Here is a 20,250-nt window from a genome sequence, read left to right as displayed (position 1 = left end):
TTTTGAAAAAGCAAGCCACTTTTTCAAAAAAGAGCACCCAGGCAGTCTGGACGCTCTTTCCAAAAAGCCTTTTTTCTAAAGCACTTTCAAAAATGGCAACACTGGGAGGAAAGAGAATTAAGAACTTCCTTAGGAAGGAGAAGCCAAAAAATGGACTGAATGAAGAATTAGCAAGGATTCAGAAGAATGGTACAAGAATTATCTGAGGTCTGGAAAACCTGCCTTACAGCAAGAAAGTGTAGATCCACCATCCATTTTGTTTGTCCAAAAGATGAAGACACGATTTGATCTTAGTATAAAAGTACACCGGGAGATTTCTGATACTTGCACGCTCTCTAATCTAGCAAAGACAATGAAATACAGTGAGACAAGCTCACAATAAAATAAGATGCATATTTTAAAGGGAGTGTATGGAATCACTGAAACACCTGACCTATGGTCTAGGGATGTTAGCGTATAATTGTTTAAACGATTAAGCAATAAGCCTGGGCTCATCAGTTAATCCAAATGACTACACACATACATACCCCTTGCTGCCTCTGTATCAGAGGTGGGTGGGGGAGGCAGGAGCCAGTGCCCGTGAAGTAGCTCTAATAGAGGCAACAGCGTGGGGGACAGGCAGGAGACAGTGCTTATGGGGAGCTATCTTGAGAGACAGCTCCCCATGAGCACTTGATTCCACCAAGCTGCCTCCCTTTCCCCCCCCTCCCCCAGCCCTGCTGCCTCTGTATCAGCTACACAGGATACGCCCAACTTCAGCCACAAGTTAGCAGGCTTGATAGAGAAATCAGTGAGTGACAATTTTTACTTATGGCTTGCTGGCAAATAAACCACATGAACATTTTGGCGTACAGACTGTTCGCCAAATAAACCGCACACATTAGAAGACTATGTAGAAACGAGCTGCTAGCCACAGTCCTGATGCAGGCATACAGAAAGCCTTCTTAGATGCTTTTCCCCCACATATGATCATCAGAAGCTAAGCAGTTTAGAAACTTACCTCTCCGTGGCAAGGATTTGGCTACCTGCTCATTTTCGCCAAGACACAGCCACAAGACTATGTAGCATCTCACTTAAAAAAATATATATAAATCATTTTCAAGGACCTTCAACAATGCTAGAGCAAAGGTGGAGCTAACATTTGACTGTGAAGACCTGAGATTTGTCAACTTCAAGAAATGATGGAACTGTGTCACATTCTTCCTTCACCTTACAAGCTAAGAGAACACATTTAGACCCCACAAAATACTTGATATGGGGTACGTAGGCTTGGAAGGATTCTATTTTTATTGGTAAGTAAAGATCAATTTCACACACAGCGACACAAATATTTCCAACAATAATGCTCAAAATTTACAGATGGGTAGAATAAGAAAAATGTTGCTCGAGAACTTAAGAAATTTACTCTGTATATTTTCACATGGGTAAGGGGCTGCTCCAGCCCCGGGGGGCCCACCACAGACAGGGACTGCTCCATTCCCCACCTCCACTCTTTAACTCCAATCTTTGAAATATTTTATTCTTAAAAGTGAAGAGAATAAAAGGAAAGTATTTATGACAAGAACAAAAGGAATTGGTTCTGGAGAATAACTCCTCCCAGAACAGGAGAAATCCAAGGTACGTACTATCCCAGAAGCAGCAGGTTGTTGCAATGATATATTTCACTTAACTTTCAAGTAGAGGTTGAGACTCCATAATCCAGAGTTCCATAGTCCAGTATCATTGGGCTGACCCCACTGGGAGCAGTCACGGGATAGTCTGGGACCAAGAGCGCATCCAGACTAAGAGGCCGAGAGAGCAGACCCCAGGAGGCAGCAGAGCCATGGGGTGGAGCATGGAGCCCTTGGTCACGAGGAGTTAACTCGGCATCCATCAGAGCAGCTGGAAGGGTGGGGCAACAGCAGAGTCACCATGAAAAGCCCTTAGCTCCAGGAGGCAGAGCCAGAGTTTCTCCAGGGGGAGAGTGCAGAGCCACTGGTGGGAAAAGCAGAGCCACTGGTGGCAGCAGGGCAGTCGAGAGGAAAATCAGAGCCCTGGAACATTGACCTCCCTTCCCGAGGAACAGAACTATCCAATCACACACACAGATATATGCCACAAATCCACACACATATCACACTCAGCTCAGCCATTATGAGCTTGATGCAGGAGTGACTAGGTAAAATACTACAACCCGTACAGGAGATCAGATTATCAGAATAGATTTTACGGCCAGAAAGGACCATTCGGAGAATTTCTGTGCCATGTAAGAACATGCAAATACAACAAGATGGTAACAGATAATGAAGTTCACTGCTTGTACCAGAGCAAGCAGCTTTCTTCTCAGATCACACTAGGAAAAAAAAGAAAACATGAGGGTGTATGTACACTCAGTCAGCAACTCTACATTTGGCCCTAGTTCAAGATGACCTGATCTTATTTCTGTCCATGATATGACCATTCACCCAGCCTCAGCTAAATATACTGCAACCTCTGCGGGTGAGGACTTGGGTAATTTAACGTAGCAGTAACTGGACTACCCAAATATCACACCAGTACCTGCCAGAGTAGGGGTGTGAAAGGTTAACCTTAGTGGGTGATGCTCACCAGTTCCGGTTAATTGGTGGGGGCTGGAGCAGCTCCCTGTCTACAGCGGGCAGAGGGCTGCTCCAGCCGCACCAGGCCCACCAGGGACAGAGGCTGCTCTGGCTGGCTTGGCATAGCCTCTGTCACAGGGCTGCTTCGGCCAATCCGGAACAGCCTCTGTCTGCAGCAGTTAACCAATTAAACGGATTTTACATCCCTATGCCAGATGTTGCCTTGCTCTGAATTCCCCAAATCTGAAGCATTTGCCCCCAATTCTCTTATCTTGCATGATCCTGACCCCCCCCCCCCCCCCCCCCAATGCTCAGCTGCTTTTGCCTCATTTCTGCTATACAAATCCAACAGGCACAGAGCTCCAAGATGAACACAAATAAGACCAGTAGTAAAGTAGCAGGAAACTTAGGCCCTAACTACACAAGATTTGCTGCTTTAAGTGGCACCCCCACTCAGGGTGGACAGAATTGTACAAAGACAACTTATTCTAGTTTAGTGAAACAAAATAAGCTAGAGTGGTGTAACCACAGTCTACACTAGGGCCTTCACTGGCATACCAACGAAACACACAACTTACTAAAAGTTACGCCAATACAATTTCTTAAGTTCAGACCAGTCTTACAAGATCATGAAGCGAAATGAGGGAGAGAGAAAAATAAGCGGTAGCATTGTTTTCCTGCTATGCTACTCAGGAATGTCAAATTCAGAAACAATTGAAAAGAAAACAGAGCTGGGAATGCAAGACAAACTGGGGCTATAGGTGGAGCTGGCCTGCGGGGTGCAGAGGGAATGAGCGTAAAGCTGGGTGGGGGCTAGAGCTGCTCTGGAGCTAGAACCAGCCCCTGCCGTGCCCTGCCCCCATCCCAAACATTTCTTCATGTCTCTGGTGGGGGAAGGCCATGCCCCAAAGTTTGGAGACCACTGAGTTAGCCTAAACAAGTAAGCAGGGTTCAGTGCTAACTAATAAAACTGTATGCAGTCCAGAAGTGAGAACACTATAGAATAAAATAGCATACAGTTAAGTTTATAGTTAAATTTATGACATTTCAAATATCAAAATTAGTCTGGTGAAACATGGTTTGTGTTAGACATACACATGAAATATGACCTATTGAGTTTTGTCATTTAAAACCAGAAACCCTCATTACAAATTCGGAAAGAAGTCCACCCTAAGTGAACTCAAGTGATTTCCTTCTGGTTTCAGCACGTATTGATCTGAGCAAGCATCCTGCATGCAGATGAAAGCCACAGCCTTAAGCACAGTTTATAATAAGGATGCAAAAAAATATAGAAAAACACTACCCGTGTAACCAATCAAAATTCCGTGGGGTCCACGGTTAAACATTTAGGGCTGTGGAGTCCAACCAGTTCTGAAGCAGTAGCTACTATAGAGGCTACGGCAACAGCACACAAGCCACACTCAACTGGCCAAATAACCACGCGTGACTAGCAGCTAGTGTGTTGGACACCACGGTTTTAGGGGATGCCGTGGTAGGGAGGGAAGGGTCACTGCTCCACCCCATGGGCTCCGCCCTTCTCCCAGGTCCGGCAGCTGCTGGCTCCACTGCCAGAGGGCTATCGGCTGCGAATGGGGTTCCAGTGAGTTTAACCGGCAGATTTCTCTTCATTCTGCTCCAGTAATCCAACCATTATGGAAAACAGAAAGAAATCTTGATTTACAAAGGACAAAAGAACGGCCGTGTCAGCTCAGGCCAGTGGTCCATTGACCCCAGATCCTTTCTTCTAACAGTGGTCAATGCCAAATGCTTCAGAAGGAACAAGCGGAATGGCCAATGCCTCCTGTCCACTCCAAGTTTCTGGCAGTGGATGATAGTTCTCTAGTCCCCTGACTACTAATGACCAAGAAATAGTTAGACATCTACCACTGATGGACGTTTAAAGGGGCTTTTTTTTAGCAGATTCTCTTTTTTAGGAAGAGATAATTATCTGTGTGATTAAAGTATCAGGCTCAGCTCTGAACCACAAACGTGCAGGTCCAATTAATATTTTATTTTAACTGAACTACTACTGAATCTAGTCATCCATAGAACAACTTGGATACAAATAGGGAAAACTGACTCAGATAAAACTGGTTAGCTACCCTGGATCTGATGCAATATTTGACTACTACCAACATGCTAAACCATTAATCTCTTTTCACAATTCAGATCTTACAATTGCATAAGATTCCAATCCAGATTACATCTTCAAGGGCACACCCAGAAATGGAGGTTTGCAGTTCAGCAGTGAGCAAGAGGGTACAAGGAAAAACTTGCTTTAAAAGAGACAGCTCTGCCAAAAGCTGGTAAGCTATTTCTGAAGATGCTTTTCTTCAAAATGTATAAATAAACTCTGCCAACTCCAATATCTGAAAACATTTTGGTCTTCATGTCATAGTTGTCAGACAGGAATGGCCCCCGTCACAGGTACAGTAAAGGAGAAAGCCTAACAACTCATTCTCTTGGCTCTGGATGCTGGCTCCCATCTAAGCCCCTACAGAAGAAGGTCCTGTTGCTATGGGCAGCTGTGGGTAGCTTTGTACTCACGAATGAGGTATGGTTACAGTCTCCTCCTAACGTGTTTGTTTTATCTCCAGTACCGAGACAGCTCTCCGCATAATGCACACTTACATTGTAAGATATGAACAGCCATCTGCATTCACATTTGAATCATTCATCTGTGAGACAGAGAATATGGCTACGAAAGAATAAAACAAGGAACCAGAATTTACCTCCTCGGTGGGCAACCTGTGACAAGGAAGGCCACATGTGGCCCACACGACATTTTGTTTACTATTGCGCATGTACAGGGTTGCCAGATTCTGCTGGTTTTGTCCATGTAATTTTTTCCCTACCGGAATTACAAAAGTGACACACACCTAAAGGGCATGCAAAGTGAGGTGCATGCTGATTGCACACAACATAGTGAAAGCCGTGCACTCAAGCTGCATCCAACCAAAGCATTGCCCAAAAATTCTAGGACACAAGCAGTGTTAGCAAAACTACCCTATCCCAGGCAACTGTCTTGGTTAGGACAATCCTGCAGCCCACCCAGGTGAATGATGGCCACTCATGCAGCCCACTCACTAGCCTAGGTTGCCCCTCACGGATCTAATTCTTTGGTTTGGGGAGACAATGTTACTATTTAGCGCTAGCGAGTGCTCTCCTCGCTAGAATCTGCAGAGTTCTCTTGTCCACCAGCACTTGCTCATATACTAGTTTTGAAGTTTGACTTTAAGGCTACGTCTACACTGGCCCCTTTTCCAGAAGGGGCATGTTAATTTCAGCTATCGTAGTAGGGAAATCCGCGGGGGATTTAAATATCCCCCGCGGCATTTAAATAAAAATGTCCGCCGCTTTTTTCCGGCTTTTAGAAAAGCCGGAAAAGAGCGTCTACACTGGCCCCGATCCTCCGGAAAAAGCGCCCTTTTCCGGAGGCTCTTATTCCTACTTCTTATTCCTACTTCTTATTCCTACCTGCGTCTCTCTACACGGTATGCACCCTCTGGAATGGGAGGGCTCCCTGTGCTGCCCCTCCCCCAGCACAATCCTCACAGCTGTCATTGGCCAGATACCAGCTGGGCTGTGCTTGCAGATCACGGAGCCTTGCCTCTCCTTCCCCACCCATGATGCGCTGCACAGAGATGCACATGGCCCCAGCAACCAGCAGCTTTGAGCAGCGTGCAGAGCCCAGCAGGCAGGGAGTCTGCAACACGGTCCCATTTGGCTGCTGGCTGGGAGCTGCCTAGGGTAAATCAGAGCCTGCACCTGGCACCATGCTCCAACTCCCTGCCCCAGCTCATAACCCAAACCCTCTGCACCTCTATCCCTGGTGACAACTCCTTCCCAGACCCTGCACCCATTCCTATAGCCCTCCCCCAGGTCAGAGTCCCCTCCTGCACCAAACTCTCCCTCAGACCCTGCATCTGCTCCCTGCACCCTAGTCCTCTACCCCAAGTCACACAACCCTCACCCCACCCAAATTCCCTCTCATACCCCACACCTCCTTCTGCATCCCAATCTACTTCCCCAAGCTCCCTTCTGCACCCAGTCTCCATCCCAGACCCACATCCCCTCCATAGAAAAGTGCAGCTCTTGGCCACTTGCCATAATCGTGGCATGCTCCCTGCCCCAAAATTACTGCAAACACCTGAAGTTGAAATTACGCAAAAAGCGTGTCAATTCAATTTACAGATCTGATGGCACTTGGTACTTCACATCTGCAAAACAGTAGACCTGTCTCCTTACAACATAGGTGTACAGTGCAAAGACGGGGGGGCAACCAAGTGGATGGAAGGGGCAGAGCTGGCCAGTCAAGCCTCCCCCCTCCATACATCCAGACCTTAGTGCTACCTATAGCAGTGTTTCTTAAACTTTTTAGGACCACGGAACACCAAACACAATTTTTTTTTTAAAATGCAGAACACCGGGGGAAAGTTGTTGGGGAAAAAAAACCACCATGGTCACGGCCCCTTTAATTGCCGCGCATGTTGTCCCAACTGAGAGCTTCCGTCTCCGCTGGGGGTAGGGGGGAGTTAAGAGAGGCCAGGGTACACCTCCTGCTGTCTTGTGGCACAGTTTAAAAAACACTGACCTATAGCAATCCACTTGCAGCTCCAGTGGCAGTTTAAAGGGCCCAGGGGTCCAGTCAAGCAGTAGTGGGCTGGGAACCACAGGCCCTTTTAAATCACGGGGCTCCAGGGCAGTTACCCGCTTTGTCCTCCCCTATCGGCAGGCCTGAATGCAAACCTTGTTCCCATTTTACAGAGAAAATAGATACAGAAAGTTACTTGGCCACGATCTTACAAATCAGTGACACTGATGGAATCAGTACTCAGGATTTCATCTCCTTTCCAACTCCAGGCTCAATCCACCACTCCACCTTTCAGACAGACAGAAATGGAAATGCACCGCACCGGGAATAGTAGAGACGGAATGATTAAAGGCAGCTCAAGAGGGATAATGAATTATTGTGATTCCAAACAGCAGCTCTCTGCAGAACTGTACATACAGCGGACTAGTTACAAGGACAGGACAGACTCCATTTAAAGCAGTAAGCATCCCTGGACAGAAAGGATTCCAGAAATCTCAATGCAATGCTTTCTAATAGGAAGAGTATTTAAACAACAATAGCTCCGAGTACCAGAATTTGATTTATGTTTTGAAATAAGATTTTTAAAAATCACAAAGGTTTTAAATTCCAAAACCGACCTGTTTTGTATGGTCATTTTTAAAATCCATTTTACTAGTTACCTGGAAGGCTTGTGGCTAGAACTGAACTGTGGGGAAGAGCAAGCGATAAAACAGGTTAACGCACCTTAAAGTGACATATTTTTAGACAATTACGACAGTCTGTTATCAGCACACAAATTTTGTTTTCTAAAAAGTAGTCAAAAAAATGTCACCAACAAGTCGTTTAGAAACAGACTGTGCAGATCAGGATGTGGTACCAGCTCAGACACTGGCAAAAGGGTTTATTATTTTAAAAACACAAGAATAACCATACTGGGTCAAACTAACAGTCCATCTAGTCCACTACCCTGTCTTCTGTCAGGGGCTGCTGCCAGATGTTTCGGAGGGTATAAACAGAACGGGGCAGCTGATTGAGTGACAACATGTTAGCCAGCAGAGCTTTAGATCAGGACATTGCATTGCCTCCCTGAACATCTTGACTACAGTATTAGCAATTGATGGATCTACCCTCCAAAATCTTATCTAATTCTTTTCTGAATCCAATTATATATCTGGTGTTCACAACATGCACTGGCAACAAGTTTCACAAGTTGACTACGTACTGCATGAAAAAATAACTCCCTAGGTTTGTTGACCCCCTGGATCTTGTATGAAGTGAAAAGGTAAACAACACTTACAAACATGAGCGGTATGGAGACAGTGAATATGGATGTCCTTTGTCGTACCTCATTCTCAGTCATCTCTTTTCCAAACTGTACAGTCCCTCTGCACAGGAAAGCTATTGCACACCCCTAATCATTTGCCCTGGATATTTCTAGGAGATGGGGTGACCAGAAATGCACATGGTATTCAAGAAGTGCGCATATCATGGGTTTATTTCATGGTGTGTCTTGTCATCTTAATGATCCCTGGCCTAATATTTCTTGAAGTTAGCGTGTGGTGGTGGGGTGTGTTTGCTTTTTGATGGACTGCTGCTGCACACTGAACAGATAGTTTTCAGACAACTATCTATAAGGATTCCAGAACAGGTTTCTTGAGTGATAAAAGCTAACCTAGATCCCATCTTTAAATATGTATAGTTGGGTTAATGTATCCCAAAGCGCATTTATCAACATTGAATTTCATCTCCTATTATCTTGCCTGATCACCTAATTTTAGGCATTCCCTTTGTAACTTTTTGCCGTCTGCTTTGGATCCTATCTATCTTGAAACATTTTGTATCATTCACAAACTGCCAAGCTTCACTATTTATCTCCTTTCCCAGATCATTTGTAAGTATGTCAAACACGACTGGTCCCATTACACAAGGGGAACTGGTTAGGAAGGATTCAGGGGGCCACAGGCCATGTTATTGCCCCCACATGACTCCTCCCCTCTGCCCCAGACATACCCCTTCCCCCAAAAGAGTGGCCCCACGCTGGCAGCAAAGGTCAGGCCCCTTACAGTAAACAGAAGTGATGGGGGGGTGGGGGGGAGAAGCAAAGCAACGCAGCTCCACTGCCCCAGCTCCACTTACCCCTGGTGAGCGCGGGGGGAGCAGTCCCACCCCTGCCCCGCACGATGCAGCCAGCAGCTGAGGATGCAGAGCCAAGTTGCTCCACTCCCCGCCCCCTCTTGCCGGTGGGGGGGGGCAGGCAATCCCTGCTGGGGGCACCAGCCTCCCCCCCCCCGGCCCATGAGCCACCCAATGACTCGGGCCCCTTTTGCCCCTCCCCCCCGTCCCACGGGCCCCCCCGGGTCTCTGGCCCCTCCCCCCCAGTCCCACGGCCCCCCCCGGGTCTCTGGCCCCTCCCCCCCAGTCCCACGCGCCCCCTCACCCGTCGCACGCTCGTGGGGCACCGGTTGTGGCCGGCGGCCTCCCCCCCTAGAGCCCGCTGAGGAGCCCGGCGGCGGGGCGGCCCCTCACGCGCCCCCTGCTTCCGGCGCGCGCCCCGCTGCCCCCGCCCCAGGGGACCCGCCTAAGCCCGGGCCCGCTCTCACTCACCCGCGGCTCCCACTATGGCGGCTCCTCCGAGCGCGGCCTGAGCCCACTGAGCCGCCTTCCCCGCCCTGCCCCGCCCCGCGGCACGCCGGGAAAGCGAGTCCCGGCGCCAGCCAATAAGCAGGCCCGAGGCGGCGCGCTAGGACTCCCGCTCCCGGCGTGCCGCGCGCCGCTCCCCATTCAAGCGCCCGGCTTGAATGAAAGGCCGCGACGGCGCCCTTAAAGCCGCAGAGCACTGTGGGAGCGCGCTGCGGAGCTCCGCCCTCGGCGCGGCGGCTCCCTCCAGCCGGCCCCCTCCCGCCGGGGTGTGGCCGACCTCGCCCTCAGCGCCGCCCTGCTGGGCCGCTACGCTCCCTGCAGGCTCCGCTCCCGGCCCCCCTCCCGCATCGCGTCTGGCTCCTGCTCCCCTGCGGAACCTCCCAGCCGGGCCGCCCCTTCTTCCTCCCCCCTTCCCAGTGCAAGCCCCGCCAGCCTGGGCCTGCAAAAACAACTAGCCCAGTGCTTCTCACCCAGTGAAGTCGGGGGACTCAGGACAACTGACATGGAGAGAGAACTGAATTTCTGCTTTTTGTACTTTTTACACCCAAAAATGTCATCGCCCGCCTGGCTACGATTAAGTTGTTTAAACAAATGTGTTGCAACGGTAGAAAAAAATGTTGTGTCTGAAAACTGTAGGTACTAGGGGGTTCTTAGTTTTTTAAAGGGGTACTCTATTAAAAAAAAGGTTGCGAAACACTGAACTATAGAAGGCCAGTGGCACCTTAGACACCAACATCGATTTGGGCATAAACTTGCTTGGGGAAAAACAACTTTGCTTTTATCATTTTAAAAAAAGGATGCCCCACTCAGCCTTGGAGGGGTGGCTATGTCCCTCTAACTTTAAAAACAGCCAATAGTCACGTGGCACTTCAGAAACTAACCACAATCCAGTCATTTGGAGAAGTGGGCTGTGCCCATGAAAGCTCAGGCTACCTGCTACATGTTTTGTTAGTCTTTAAGGTGCTGCAGTACTATTCGTTGTTTAAGTAAATCTGTTAGCCTTAAACGTGCCAGAAGATTCCTTGTTTTTTCCATTTGCCACAAACTCCCCATTCCTGTTGGCCAAGGAGCCCCTAACTGCACTTCAACTCTCTTCTTACACCTGTCTTCCAAACGGAGGGGGCATCAGCTACTTCAGTGGAGGTTGGGTTGGCTCTGTTTCCATCAACCTCCTGAAACCCAGGCATCCCAAAGAAACTAGTCTGTTACCTGCTTAATGGCCATGCTATATGGAGGCAAAGTCTGGTAGCTATTTTTCCAAGAAAATTCAACCCAGGCTGGAGAGGAAGATATGGTGGTGCCTAAGCTTAGAAAGGCCAAAAAAAGAAAAGGATATGCCAAACAGATAGTTAAACAAGGGAACTTCTACAAGAATGGAAATTGACTTATTAAACTTCTGGCTATTAAGGGGAAATAAGAGGTAGTTTCAAGGATCTGAGGAAATTAGTTGTATCTTATGAACAGAGCTTGCCAAACCGCGGCGAGCCCCGCTCGCCAGCCACGTTGTCCGGAGATCTGCGCATGCGCAGATCGCCCGAACCTGGTTCTTCCGGGTTGTAATCTACTCGCCACAGGTGAGTAGATTGCATTATTTGTCAAGCCCTGCTTATGAAAGCTTATGCCCTGATAAATTGGTTAGTCTTTAAAGTGCCAGCAGACTCCTTATATGCCAAAGTGGCTGGTGCGAGTTGCTGCAAAGGGAATGAATAGAACAGGGTTTAAAAACTGGCTCCCCACACAGACTAGGGATGTAATAGTATAGTCAATAAACCAATAAGCAAAAGCTCATAGGTTAATGCTATAGACTACATGCATTTCCCTCCCCCAACCCTTTGCCAGTAAATTTTTTAGCAGGCTAGACAGCAGCCCAGCTCAGTCCCAGCTTGCACTGGGTCTTGGTCTTACCCCTGCTGCGGCTCATCATTTAAAGTGTATTAGGAGCCAGGTGAGCAGGCAGCCTGGCTCAGTTCTGGTCTGGGAGCTCAGACCTCTCCCCCAGACACAGGCTGCCCGGGGACTATAGAATAGTCGACTAACCAATAAGAATTCATGAGGTTAACTGACTATTCAGTTAACCAATATTTAACATCCCTAGCACAGACTGGCTCCCGCCTGCTGCCCCTCTTTGCAGGGAGCCTGGGTTCGCTGCGGACAGATGCTACTTCATGGCTGCCTCCCCTTCAGCTGCCTCTGCCGGCAGGGAGCTTGAACCCTTTGTGGACAGGGGCTGCTGCCACCTGGTTTTAAACTGGCTCCCATTGGGAGTGGAGCCAGAGCACACTAGACGCCAGCCTCACTCTTGGGGACTACAGAATAGTCAAGTAACGTAAGAATTAATGTAGTTATACCACTATTCAATTACCCAATATCTAACATCCCTAATTAGAGGTGAGGTGTCATCTCTCTTCCCTCTCTAGCAAATCTCAGCATGAGACAATACTTGGTTTTTAAAACTAAAATGGGTTAAGCAAGACTTGATGCTCCTCAAAGCTAAGGAAGTTCCTTCAAAATGCATCGCCTCGCATTTGTCTTCACGGAGGTCTGGGCAGCTGCCCTTTAATAAATGCTCCCCATTGCTGTGTGTCTGAACTGGCTGCTCCTCCGTTTCCCTTACCATTCATTTTAAATTGCTCTTTAGTCATCTTTTAAAGGTGACATGCCAGCCACCGAGTTCTGTTTTGGTTTAGTTGGAGCCCATCCTTCTGTCTGTGCTTCTCCATTCCCCAAAAAAAGAGTCCCTAAATCCCACCCTCCTACAACCACTGTCTCATCCACGCAGTGAGACACTGCAGTTCTGCCCAAGAACCTGGAAGCATGTCAGAGCCTGCTACCCTGGAGGTCCAGGACTTGAATCCCTTTCCTAGACACCTCAATTTGGCCTCCAGGACCTCTCTCATTGTTAGCACAAGTGTAGGTACACAAGAGGCACCCGGGCCTATGACCACATTGCTTGCATATCTTTTTGTTTTTAGAAGGGAAACGGCTATTTGCACTGAATTGAGACAGGAATATAGTGAGGCAACCTTAAGGTGCTACTTTACAGAGTTACTGCATTACCCTCAGCCACTTACCTTCATTTTGGAGCAGTTACAGGGAAATAAACATCAAAGGAAAATCTGAAAGCACCAGATGGCTTTGCAACTTTCAATGTCCTTTACAAACAATTGTAAGGAACTAGTTTAGGAATGTGTGGATACTACTGCCAATAAATCTTCCACAAAAATTGAGCATTGGATTTTAACTGCAGATTTTAAGAGACTGAAGGTAACTGAACATACCTTCTCCAGTGCAAAGCTCTTCCTCTACTCCCTGTACTGAAACCAGCCCCCAAGAAAACGGGACCACACCCATCCTCCACTTTGAGGTGATAGGCAGTGCTGTGTGAACAACCTCAGTCCCGACACAGAATCCAGCTAAGCAAGTCAGCTATTCTGCACTTCAGGAAGTGGTGCTGAGGCCCTGTTTGAAGTCTCAACCACAGGCTATGTCTACACTGGCATGATCTTGCGCAAGAACTCTTTTGTGATAGAGTTCTTGTGCAAAAACTCTTCCAGAAGAGAGCGTCTACACTGGCATGTGTGTTTGCGTAAGATGTGCTTTTGCGCAAAAGCACCCAAGCCAGTGTAGACGCTCTCTTGCGCAAGAAAGTTCTGATGGCCATTTTAACCATAGAGCTTTCTTGCACAAGAAATTCATGTTGCCTGTCTACACTAGCCTCTTGTGCAAGAACAGTTGCACAAGAGGGCTTATTCCTGAGCGGGAGCATCAAAGTTCTTGCGCAAGAAGCCCTGATTTCATACATTAGAATGTCACTGTACTTGCGCAAGAACTCGCGGCCAGTGTAGACAGGCAGCAAGTTTTGGTGCGAAAGCAGCCGCTTTTGCGCAAGATCGCACCAATGTAGACAGCCAAAGGGTATTTGCAACTCAAAGGCATAAAGGCAGGTGTGCATGCAGGGGAAACCTTGTCTGAACTGGAAAATATGGGTTCCACATAGCTGCAACAGTGGGAATGACAAATAAAAGGTCCTCTACTCCCTAGAATTATTAGAGAGATCTAGATTCAGTCATTTTTGAGAAACCTACTACAGGACTGCAGTTGGCACGTGTCCCCAAAGCTTTCCTCACAATCTCTCTAGAAAAAAAAAACAGGACTATGTAGCACTTTAAAGACTAACAAGATGGTTCATTAGGTGATGAGCTTTCGTGGGCCAGACCCACTTTCTCAGATCAAATTGTGGAAGAACTGAGGAAATGGGTCTGGCCCACGAAAGCTCATCACCTAATAAACCGTCTAATTAGTCTTTAAAATGCTACATAGTCCTGTTTTTTGTGTCAGCTACACCAGACTAACACGGCTACATTTCTATCACTAATCTCTCTAGAGATACTTGCCTCCTCCCATAAAGGTACTACGAGGTTAGAATTCATGTATAAGGCACTGAGCTACCTCATCTATGACACGCTGTAGAAGTATCTCTGTGCCGCATCTGTTGTAAACCTAGGTAATGCAGTCTCATCACAACTAATACTTCTACATCCTGTCAAAGACGAGGTGTTAATTGAGGTGAGCGTGCATTACATAGGGTTAAAACAGGTTGAGCAAGTCAGTTCTACTCATGTCTGGAAGGTCACCTCAGTTTGTATTAAAACCAAGTTTGGGTTTAAACTAGGACACCGCAACTATGAACTAGGTGGTGGGCTAGCTCAGTGGTTTGAGCATTAGCCTACTAAACCCAAGGCTGTGAGTTCAGTCCTTGAGAGGACCATTTAGGAATCTGCCAAGGATGGTACTTGGTCCTGCTGTGAGGGGACTGGACTCGACCTCTCAAGGTCCCTTCCAGCTCTATGAGATACATCGCCATATATTATATCTGGTACTGTAAGGACAGCCTCTCTGGGCACCGTTCATACAGGACACAGCACTGAACTAGGCAACATAACAAAACAAAATAGACTTTATTAAAATTAGGCATGTTAGCACCTCAGTGTAACCTGGAGAAATGGAACAGTCCCGCAGTTAACCAGTCCAGCGCTCCACAGAGCTGAACGTCCTGAAGTGCATTATAATGGTAGAAAAAGACCATGACTATTACCACGCGCATGTTCTGAACACTCTCAGGCAGCTAGGAGGCACGAAGAGTCTCATTTACAATATGCAAGAAAAAGAGACCGTATGCTGCCCATTGTCCCAATGGAAGTAGAGCTATCCAAGTGAGAGCTGAGGAGTTAATGCAGATACAGCATAGTGAGCTTGTTTGCCCCACCTTCCCTCACGAAAACCTGTTGTGGCTGTGACATGCACACTAGGTAGCTGGGTGTGAGCTTGGAAAAATAAATTAAAATGAAATCGTATGTGTTTTGTAATACATGAATAAATTGCTAGCATCAGGCCTGCCAAGGGGGGGGTGCAAAAGAGGCAATTGCCCCAGGGCCCGGAGATTCAAAGGGGCCCAGAGCTCCCTGCGGCAACTGCAGCAGCGGCTGAAATTGCCCTTTGAATTGCTGCTGTAGCGCTGCTCCATGCAGCTCTGAGGGCTGGGGGGGCGCGAAGGGCTGACTGCCTGAGGCCCCACCCCTCCCGGGAGCAAAGAGTCAGCTCCCTGCCAACACCTGGCCCTGTGACCCACAGTGGCTGTGGGCCTGGCTGTCCCCAGCAGCCTCCTCGTCAATCATCAGAGTCAATATGCAAGTTAAGAGAATTGACCCACCCTTCATAGTATCAGCTAAACCTACTGAAGTCTAGCTAAGCCATCTGTACACTGAACACCGTTGTGGACCAAACCCCCTGTGAACCCTTCAGGCTCAACAATGCCAGCTCTGGGAACAAAATGAACTGCACAGATGGCTAGCAAAAAAAGTGAATCAGTGTTTCCCAACTAAAGATGCTTTTATATTTAGCAAAGTTGTATAAGATGTAGTAAAATCTGCAGCCTGATCCACTTTTGAGTGTCATGTAATTAGAACGTAAGACAAAGCTCTTAAACCCCCAAAACCTATAGTTAATCCATTTACTCCCCCCTCCCCCCCCAACTTGGCTGAAATAGAGTCTGGGCATTTTTGATGTAATTATAGGGCATGCTTGTGGTGAACTGTTCTTTTCTGAAGCGTATCATTTGTCCAAATGCAAAGCACTAAATAGAAGCATCAAGGTGGAATCATTTGGGTGTATCAGATCCCCAGGAACACTGAGTTTCCATATCCACTGGCTTTCTAATCATCATCTGAAAGTGTCCTACTAGAAGAAGATGCTCAGGCTCAAGCCGTCACCTCTCCTTCCCCACAATTTTTCTGATAGTTTTGTTTTATTGTCCATGAAAAGGGAGGGACTAACACCGGCTAGAAACAGAGACAATGCAAGCATCCCATACTGATGGCCTATAACATTCCTCAATCCTGGAGCAGTGCCAGGATATTCCAGCCGGAGAACTCTCCTAAGTCAAAACTACTGGTTGTGCCAAGCATATTACAAGCAAGCAGTGAGGATCTGTAGACTCACAAAACTAAACTCATTTCACTTGTGAGCTAAGCCAAAATTTCAACCCAGGTGTTTGTGAAGAAGTTAGGCTTTTAAAGCCCAATAGGCCTGTTAGTTACGTTTGAGTCATCAAATGTTTAAGCCAAGGAGAGGTGCTATAGCCACTGAATGCCAACAAGCATGAAGTCACTATACCAAATCAGAATAATCCTTACCAGTGTTGAAGCATCAAAACATCTGTAGATCTGTAACAACTACATGTGTAATGCACAGAGAAAGCAATGACAACACCAGACTGTAGCACTCTTTAAAGGGATTCTTTCACATGTGAAACGGCAGTTTCTTATGGCATCAGTAATTTACAGAAGAAACAGCATCACCTCGACAGGGCTTTTGAAAGCTTTCCTCCCGTCTTTGCTTAAGGCGGCCAAATAGAACACGGTTGTTCACTTCCACGGAGGATACAGCGCCAGTCCTGGTTCTAAACGTGCTTCGCCGTTATTCCGGTTCTGCCGAGGAGTAATATGGCTGCTTCCCAAGTTAATGTTGTACCAAGTTTCATTCAGTTTACAGATGGTCAGTGCCCTACATCCACTTAGTGGTAACATGGGTCCCATCTAGAAAAGTTTTGCAAATCCGGTCGGGGACAGCTGCTCTTGGCCCAGCAGCGCTGAGAGGGCACTGGCTGCCACCTACATTCAAAACAGGGCGTCAAGGCCGCCCGCCTGGACACGGGGCTGGAAATGCCATGAGCAGCCAGCGGCCCCCTCCCCACTGGGCGTTCACGAAGGGAGAAGGAGGGCAGCCTACGAGTTTACCCCGGCGTGACCTGGCAGGGGCCGCCAGCACCCCCCTCGCCCAGGGCCCGGTTCCCCCCCAAGGCAGGCGGGCCCGGGGGTCTCAGAGGCCGGGGCGCTTGCGGTTGCCGGCGCTGGCCGCGTGCAGCAGCCGGTCCTTCTCGCGGATCTCCTCGCGCAGCTGGGCCTCGGCCAGGCGCAGGCGGCGGATGCTGCCCTTCATCTCCTTCATCTTCACCTGCAGCAGGGCGATGATGTCGCGCTGCTCGTTCAGCTTGCGCAGCAGCTCCTCGGCCGTGGTGCCCGACGACAGCGAGTAGGAGTGGTCCGCCGGGCCGCCCTCGCCCTCCTCGCCCGCCAGCCGCGCCGCCGGCGCCTCGGGCCCGCCCAGCTCCACCTGCACCGTCAGGTCGATGGGCTTCACGTCCTCGGCGCCGGGCGGGGCGGGGCCCGGCTGCGGCTCGGCGGGCAGGGCCAGCAGCAGCGCGGGCGCGGCGGGCGGCGCGGGGCGGGCGCGGCGGGCGCGGGCCCCCTTGCGCTCGTTGACGCCGCGCAGCGGGAAGATGGTGGGCACGCGCACCAGGTAGGACTTGCGGCCGCCGGGGAAGTGCTCGCTGCACACGCGGTGGCCCGTGGTGGGCTGGAAGGTGCTGAAGCAGCCGCTGACGCCGGCGCGCGACACGTTCTTCAGCCAGAGGCGCCGCAGCTCCGCGTCCTTGGGGAAGGTGTAGAAGTGCAGCGCCTTGTCGCGGTGCGAGTTGTTGTAGCAGCCCGGCACGCAGCACGTGAAGCCCGGCATGGCCCCGCCGCCGCGGCCGGCCGCGGACTACAGCTCCCACAAGGCCAAGGCCGCCGCCCGCCGCCCGCCGCCGCCGCACCGGAACTACCCGCCCCACAGTGCAGCGCGCGCGGGCCGCGCGCCGAGACTGCCCGCCCCACAGTGCACCGCGCGCGGCCCGCGCGCCGAGACTGCCCGCCCCACAGTGCACCGCGTCGGGGCTGCCCGCCCCACAGTGCACCGCGCGCGGGCACCGCCGAGACTGCCCGCCCCACAGTGCACCGCTCGCGGTCCGCGCGCCGAGACTGCCCGCCCCACAGTGCACCGCTCGCGGCCCGCGCGCTGAGACTGCCCGCCCCACAGTGCACCGCGCGCGGCCCGCGCGCCGAGACTGCCCGCCCCACAGTGCACCGCGCCGGGGCTGCCCGCCCCACAATGCACCGCGTCGGGGCTGCCCGCCCCACAGTGCACCGCGCGGGGGCACCGCCGAGACTGCCCGCCCCACAGTGCACCGCTCGCGGTCCGCGCGCCGAGACTGCCCGCCCCATAGTGCACCGCGCACGGGCAGCGCCGAGACTGCCCGCCCCACAGTGCACCGCGCCGGGACTGGCCGCCCCACAATGCACCGCGCAGACTCCGCGCCCGGACACCCCATCCCACAATGCACCGCGCTTAGCCCGCTATGGACAGTGTCCCGCGGCGGGGCTGCCCGGCCCGCGATGCTCTGCTCCTCCAGTACACAGGGACCGCCAGAGCCACAGCGCCTCGCGGCTGGGCCCAGCAACCTCCTGTCCCACAATGCACTGCGCCCCGCGCCGGCCGGGGTGGCCTCCCAGTGCGGGGGGGGATGTCCGAGGGAGGCTGGCCCGGGGTCAGGTCCCTGGTCTGCTAGAGAGTCCCTGTGTGATGTCACACCAGTCAAGCGCTCTGTGCCTCAGTTTCCCGTTGGTAAGATGGGGATAATGTCACACCCTTGTGACGTAGGTGAATGCTGAGACCAAGTGAAGGTTGTCAGCGGAGAGGCTCCTGCAGTCGTAAGAGAATTTATACATAAGTGTTCCAGGACAAATTAGGGATGTTAGCATATAGTCATTTAAATGACTAAGGGATAAGCCTCTGTATCGGAGAGCAGTGGGGGTGGAGGCAGGAGCCAGTAGAAGCCAGCTCCCCACAAGCACCAGATAGCTGCCTGTCCCACTTACCACAGGCAGCTGCTTGGAGGGTGAGGGGAGCAGGCGGGAGCCAGTACACCTGGGAAGTCAGCTTTCAAGCTGGCTCCCTGCGCATATCTGCTCCCACAGAACCACCAATCCCTTGACCCCCCTCCCCCATGCGGCTCCCTCTCTTACAGAGACAGCAGCATGGGACGGGTGGGGGCAGGCAGGAGCTGAGAGGCATGGGGAGCCAGCTTTTAAGCCAGCTCTGTGTGTGTGCTGGCTCCCCCAAGAACTAGCTTTGCACAGCTACCTCCCCCTTCCTCTTGCTCTGGCAGCACTGCAAGGTGGCAGGGGGCTCTCTGGGAGTGGGGCCAGGAGCACACTGGCTGCCCTGGGGACCATCCAATAATCGTGTAACTGCTAAGATTTGGTGCGGTTACATGATTATTAAATTAAATTATATGTAACATCCCTAGAACCAATTGGACATCCATCACACAGAACACAGAGGCTTGTAGGCAACTTGTACCTTCTGTACTGTAACTTCATTATGCACTCCTGAGTGGGAGTTAGGCAGGCAGCTGAGCCTTCATGCCCCTCGCCTGGCCAGACTACATTATACGTCTATTATAACCTTTCCAATGCATCCTATTCCCATGCTTGGGTTATAGTCCCCAGAACTCAACAGGAATACTACTTTTCCCCCCCACTGTTCAGTAAAGCATATAACAAAGGACAGGAAAGATTAATATTCAAATATAAAGTGGAGCTAATGAAAGACCAGCTGGGAAGATAAATATCTTAAGCTGGGCAGGCATTTAACACTTGTTGGAGTTCCTGAGGAGGAGTACAAAGGAACTGGTTTAACTTTTCATAAGTAAGGCTCAGCTTCCAAAACTTTGAGAAACAGTGGATCTAGGACAGTCCTTACGTCCTCCTAACATAAGATGCCTGGGTTGGGATAAATAGTGATCCCGGTGGACTAACTTTCCTCTCTCTTCTTCAAGGATTTTTCCATACCTTTTGTTTCTGTTCTTCAGAGTTAACTTGTAAAAATGGCATGAGTGTAATTGTCTCTCCCTGATCAAATGGATTCTATTTACAAGAAAATAAATGTATTTTCAAAGTAGCCTTCCTGCATCCTTACTGACATTGCGTGATTCATGCTGGACTCCATGCAAAGTGGCCAATCTAAAATTCGATGTAGACAGTGCACAGACAGGAACTCCAGCAAAACAAGAGAGGGAGGGTA

The 20,250-nt window shown here is 50.0% G+C and overlaps 3 protein-coding genes across 6 annotated transcripts in view; 1 reads left to right on the top strand and 2 right to left on the bottom strand.

Moving 5' to 3' along the window:
• Positions 1 to 9,913, bottom strand: part of NUTF2 (nuclear transport factor 2) — a 36,626-nt gene extending 26,713 nt beyond the window's left edge. The window contains exon 1 of one of the 3 annotated variants that reach the window (XM_075940537.1): positions 9,754 to 9,913. The gene's annotated coding sequence lies outside the window, so the exon portion shown is untranslated. Of the gene's footprint in view, positions 1 to 9,586; positions 9,698 to 9,753 lie in introns of those variants that run through there. The other 2 variants (XM_075940535.1, XM_075940536.1) reach the window with 2 other exon arrangements.
• A 4,815-nt stretch (positions 9,914 to 14,728) lies between these two features.
• On the bottom strand, positions 14,729 to 18,046 carry THAP11 (THAP domain containing 11). Its single transcript, XM_075940534.1, has one exon. The coding sequence runs from the start codon at positions 17,860 to 17,862 to the stop codon at positions 17,167 to 17,169; it is 696 nt and encodes a 231-aa protein (XP_075796649.1). The 5' UTR covers positions 17,863 to 18,046; the 3' UTR covers positions 14,729 to 17,166.
• Positions 17,528 to 20,250, top strand: part of CENPT (centromere protein T) — a 30,927-nt gene continuing 28,204 nt past the window's right edge. For both annotated transcript variants that reach the window (XM_075940526.1, XM_075940524.1), the window contains exon 1: positions 17,528 to 17,646. In XM_075940526.1, coding sequence (XP_075796641.1) covers positions 17,627 to 17,646 — 20 coding nt within the window. In that variant the 5' untranslated portion in view covers positions 17,528 to 17,626. The remainder of the gene's footprint in view (positions 17,647 to 20,250) is intronic.

Source organism: Pelodiscus sinensis, chromosome 12 (assembly GCF_049634645.1).
Source record: "Pelodiscus sinensis isolate JC-2024 chromosome 12, ASM4963464v1, whole genome shotgun sequence".
In the NCBI taxonomy this organism is placed as follows: Eukaryota; Metazoa; Chordata; order Testudines; family Trionychidae; genus Pelodiscus; species Pelodiscus sinensis.
The sequence above is the reverse complement of the archived record's forward strand: the minus strand, read 5'-3'. Positions and strand labels throughout refer to the sequence as shown.

Excerpts from the sequence above, each read along its gene's own strand:
- THAP11 (XM_075940534.1), bottom strand. The coding sequence starts at position 17,862 with ATGCCGGGCTTCACGTGCTGCGTGCCGGGCTGCTACAACAACTCGCAC.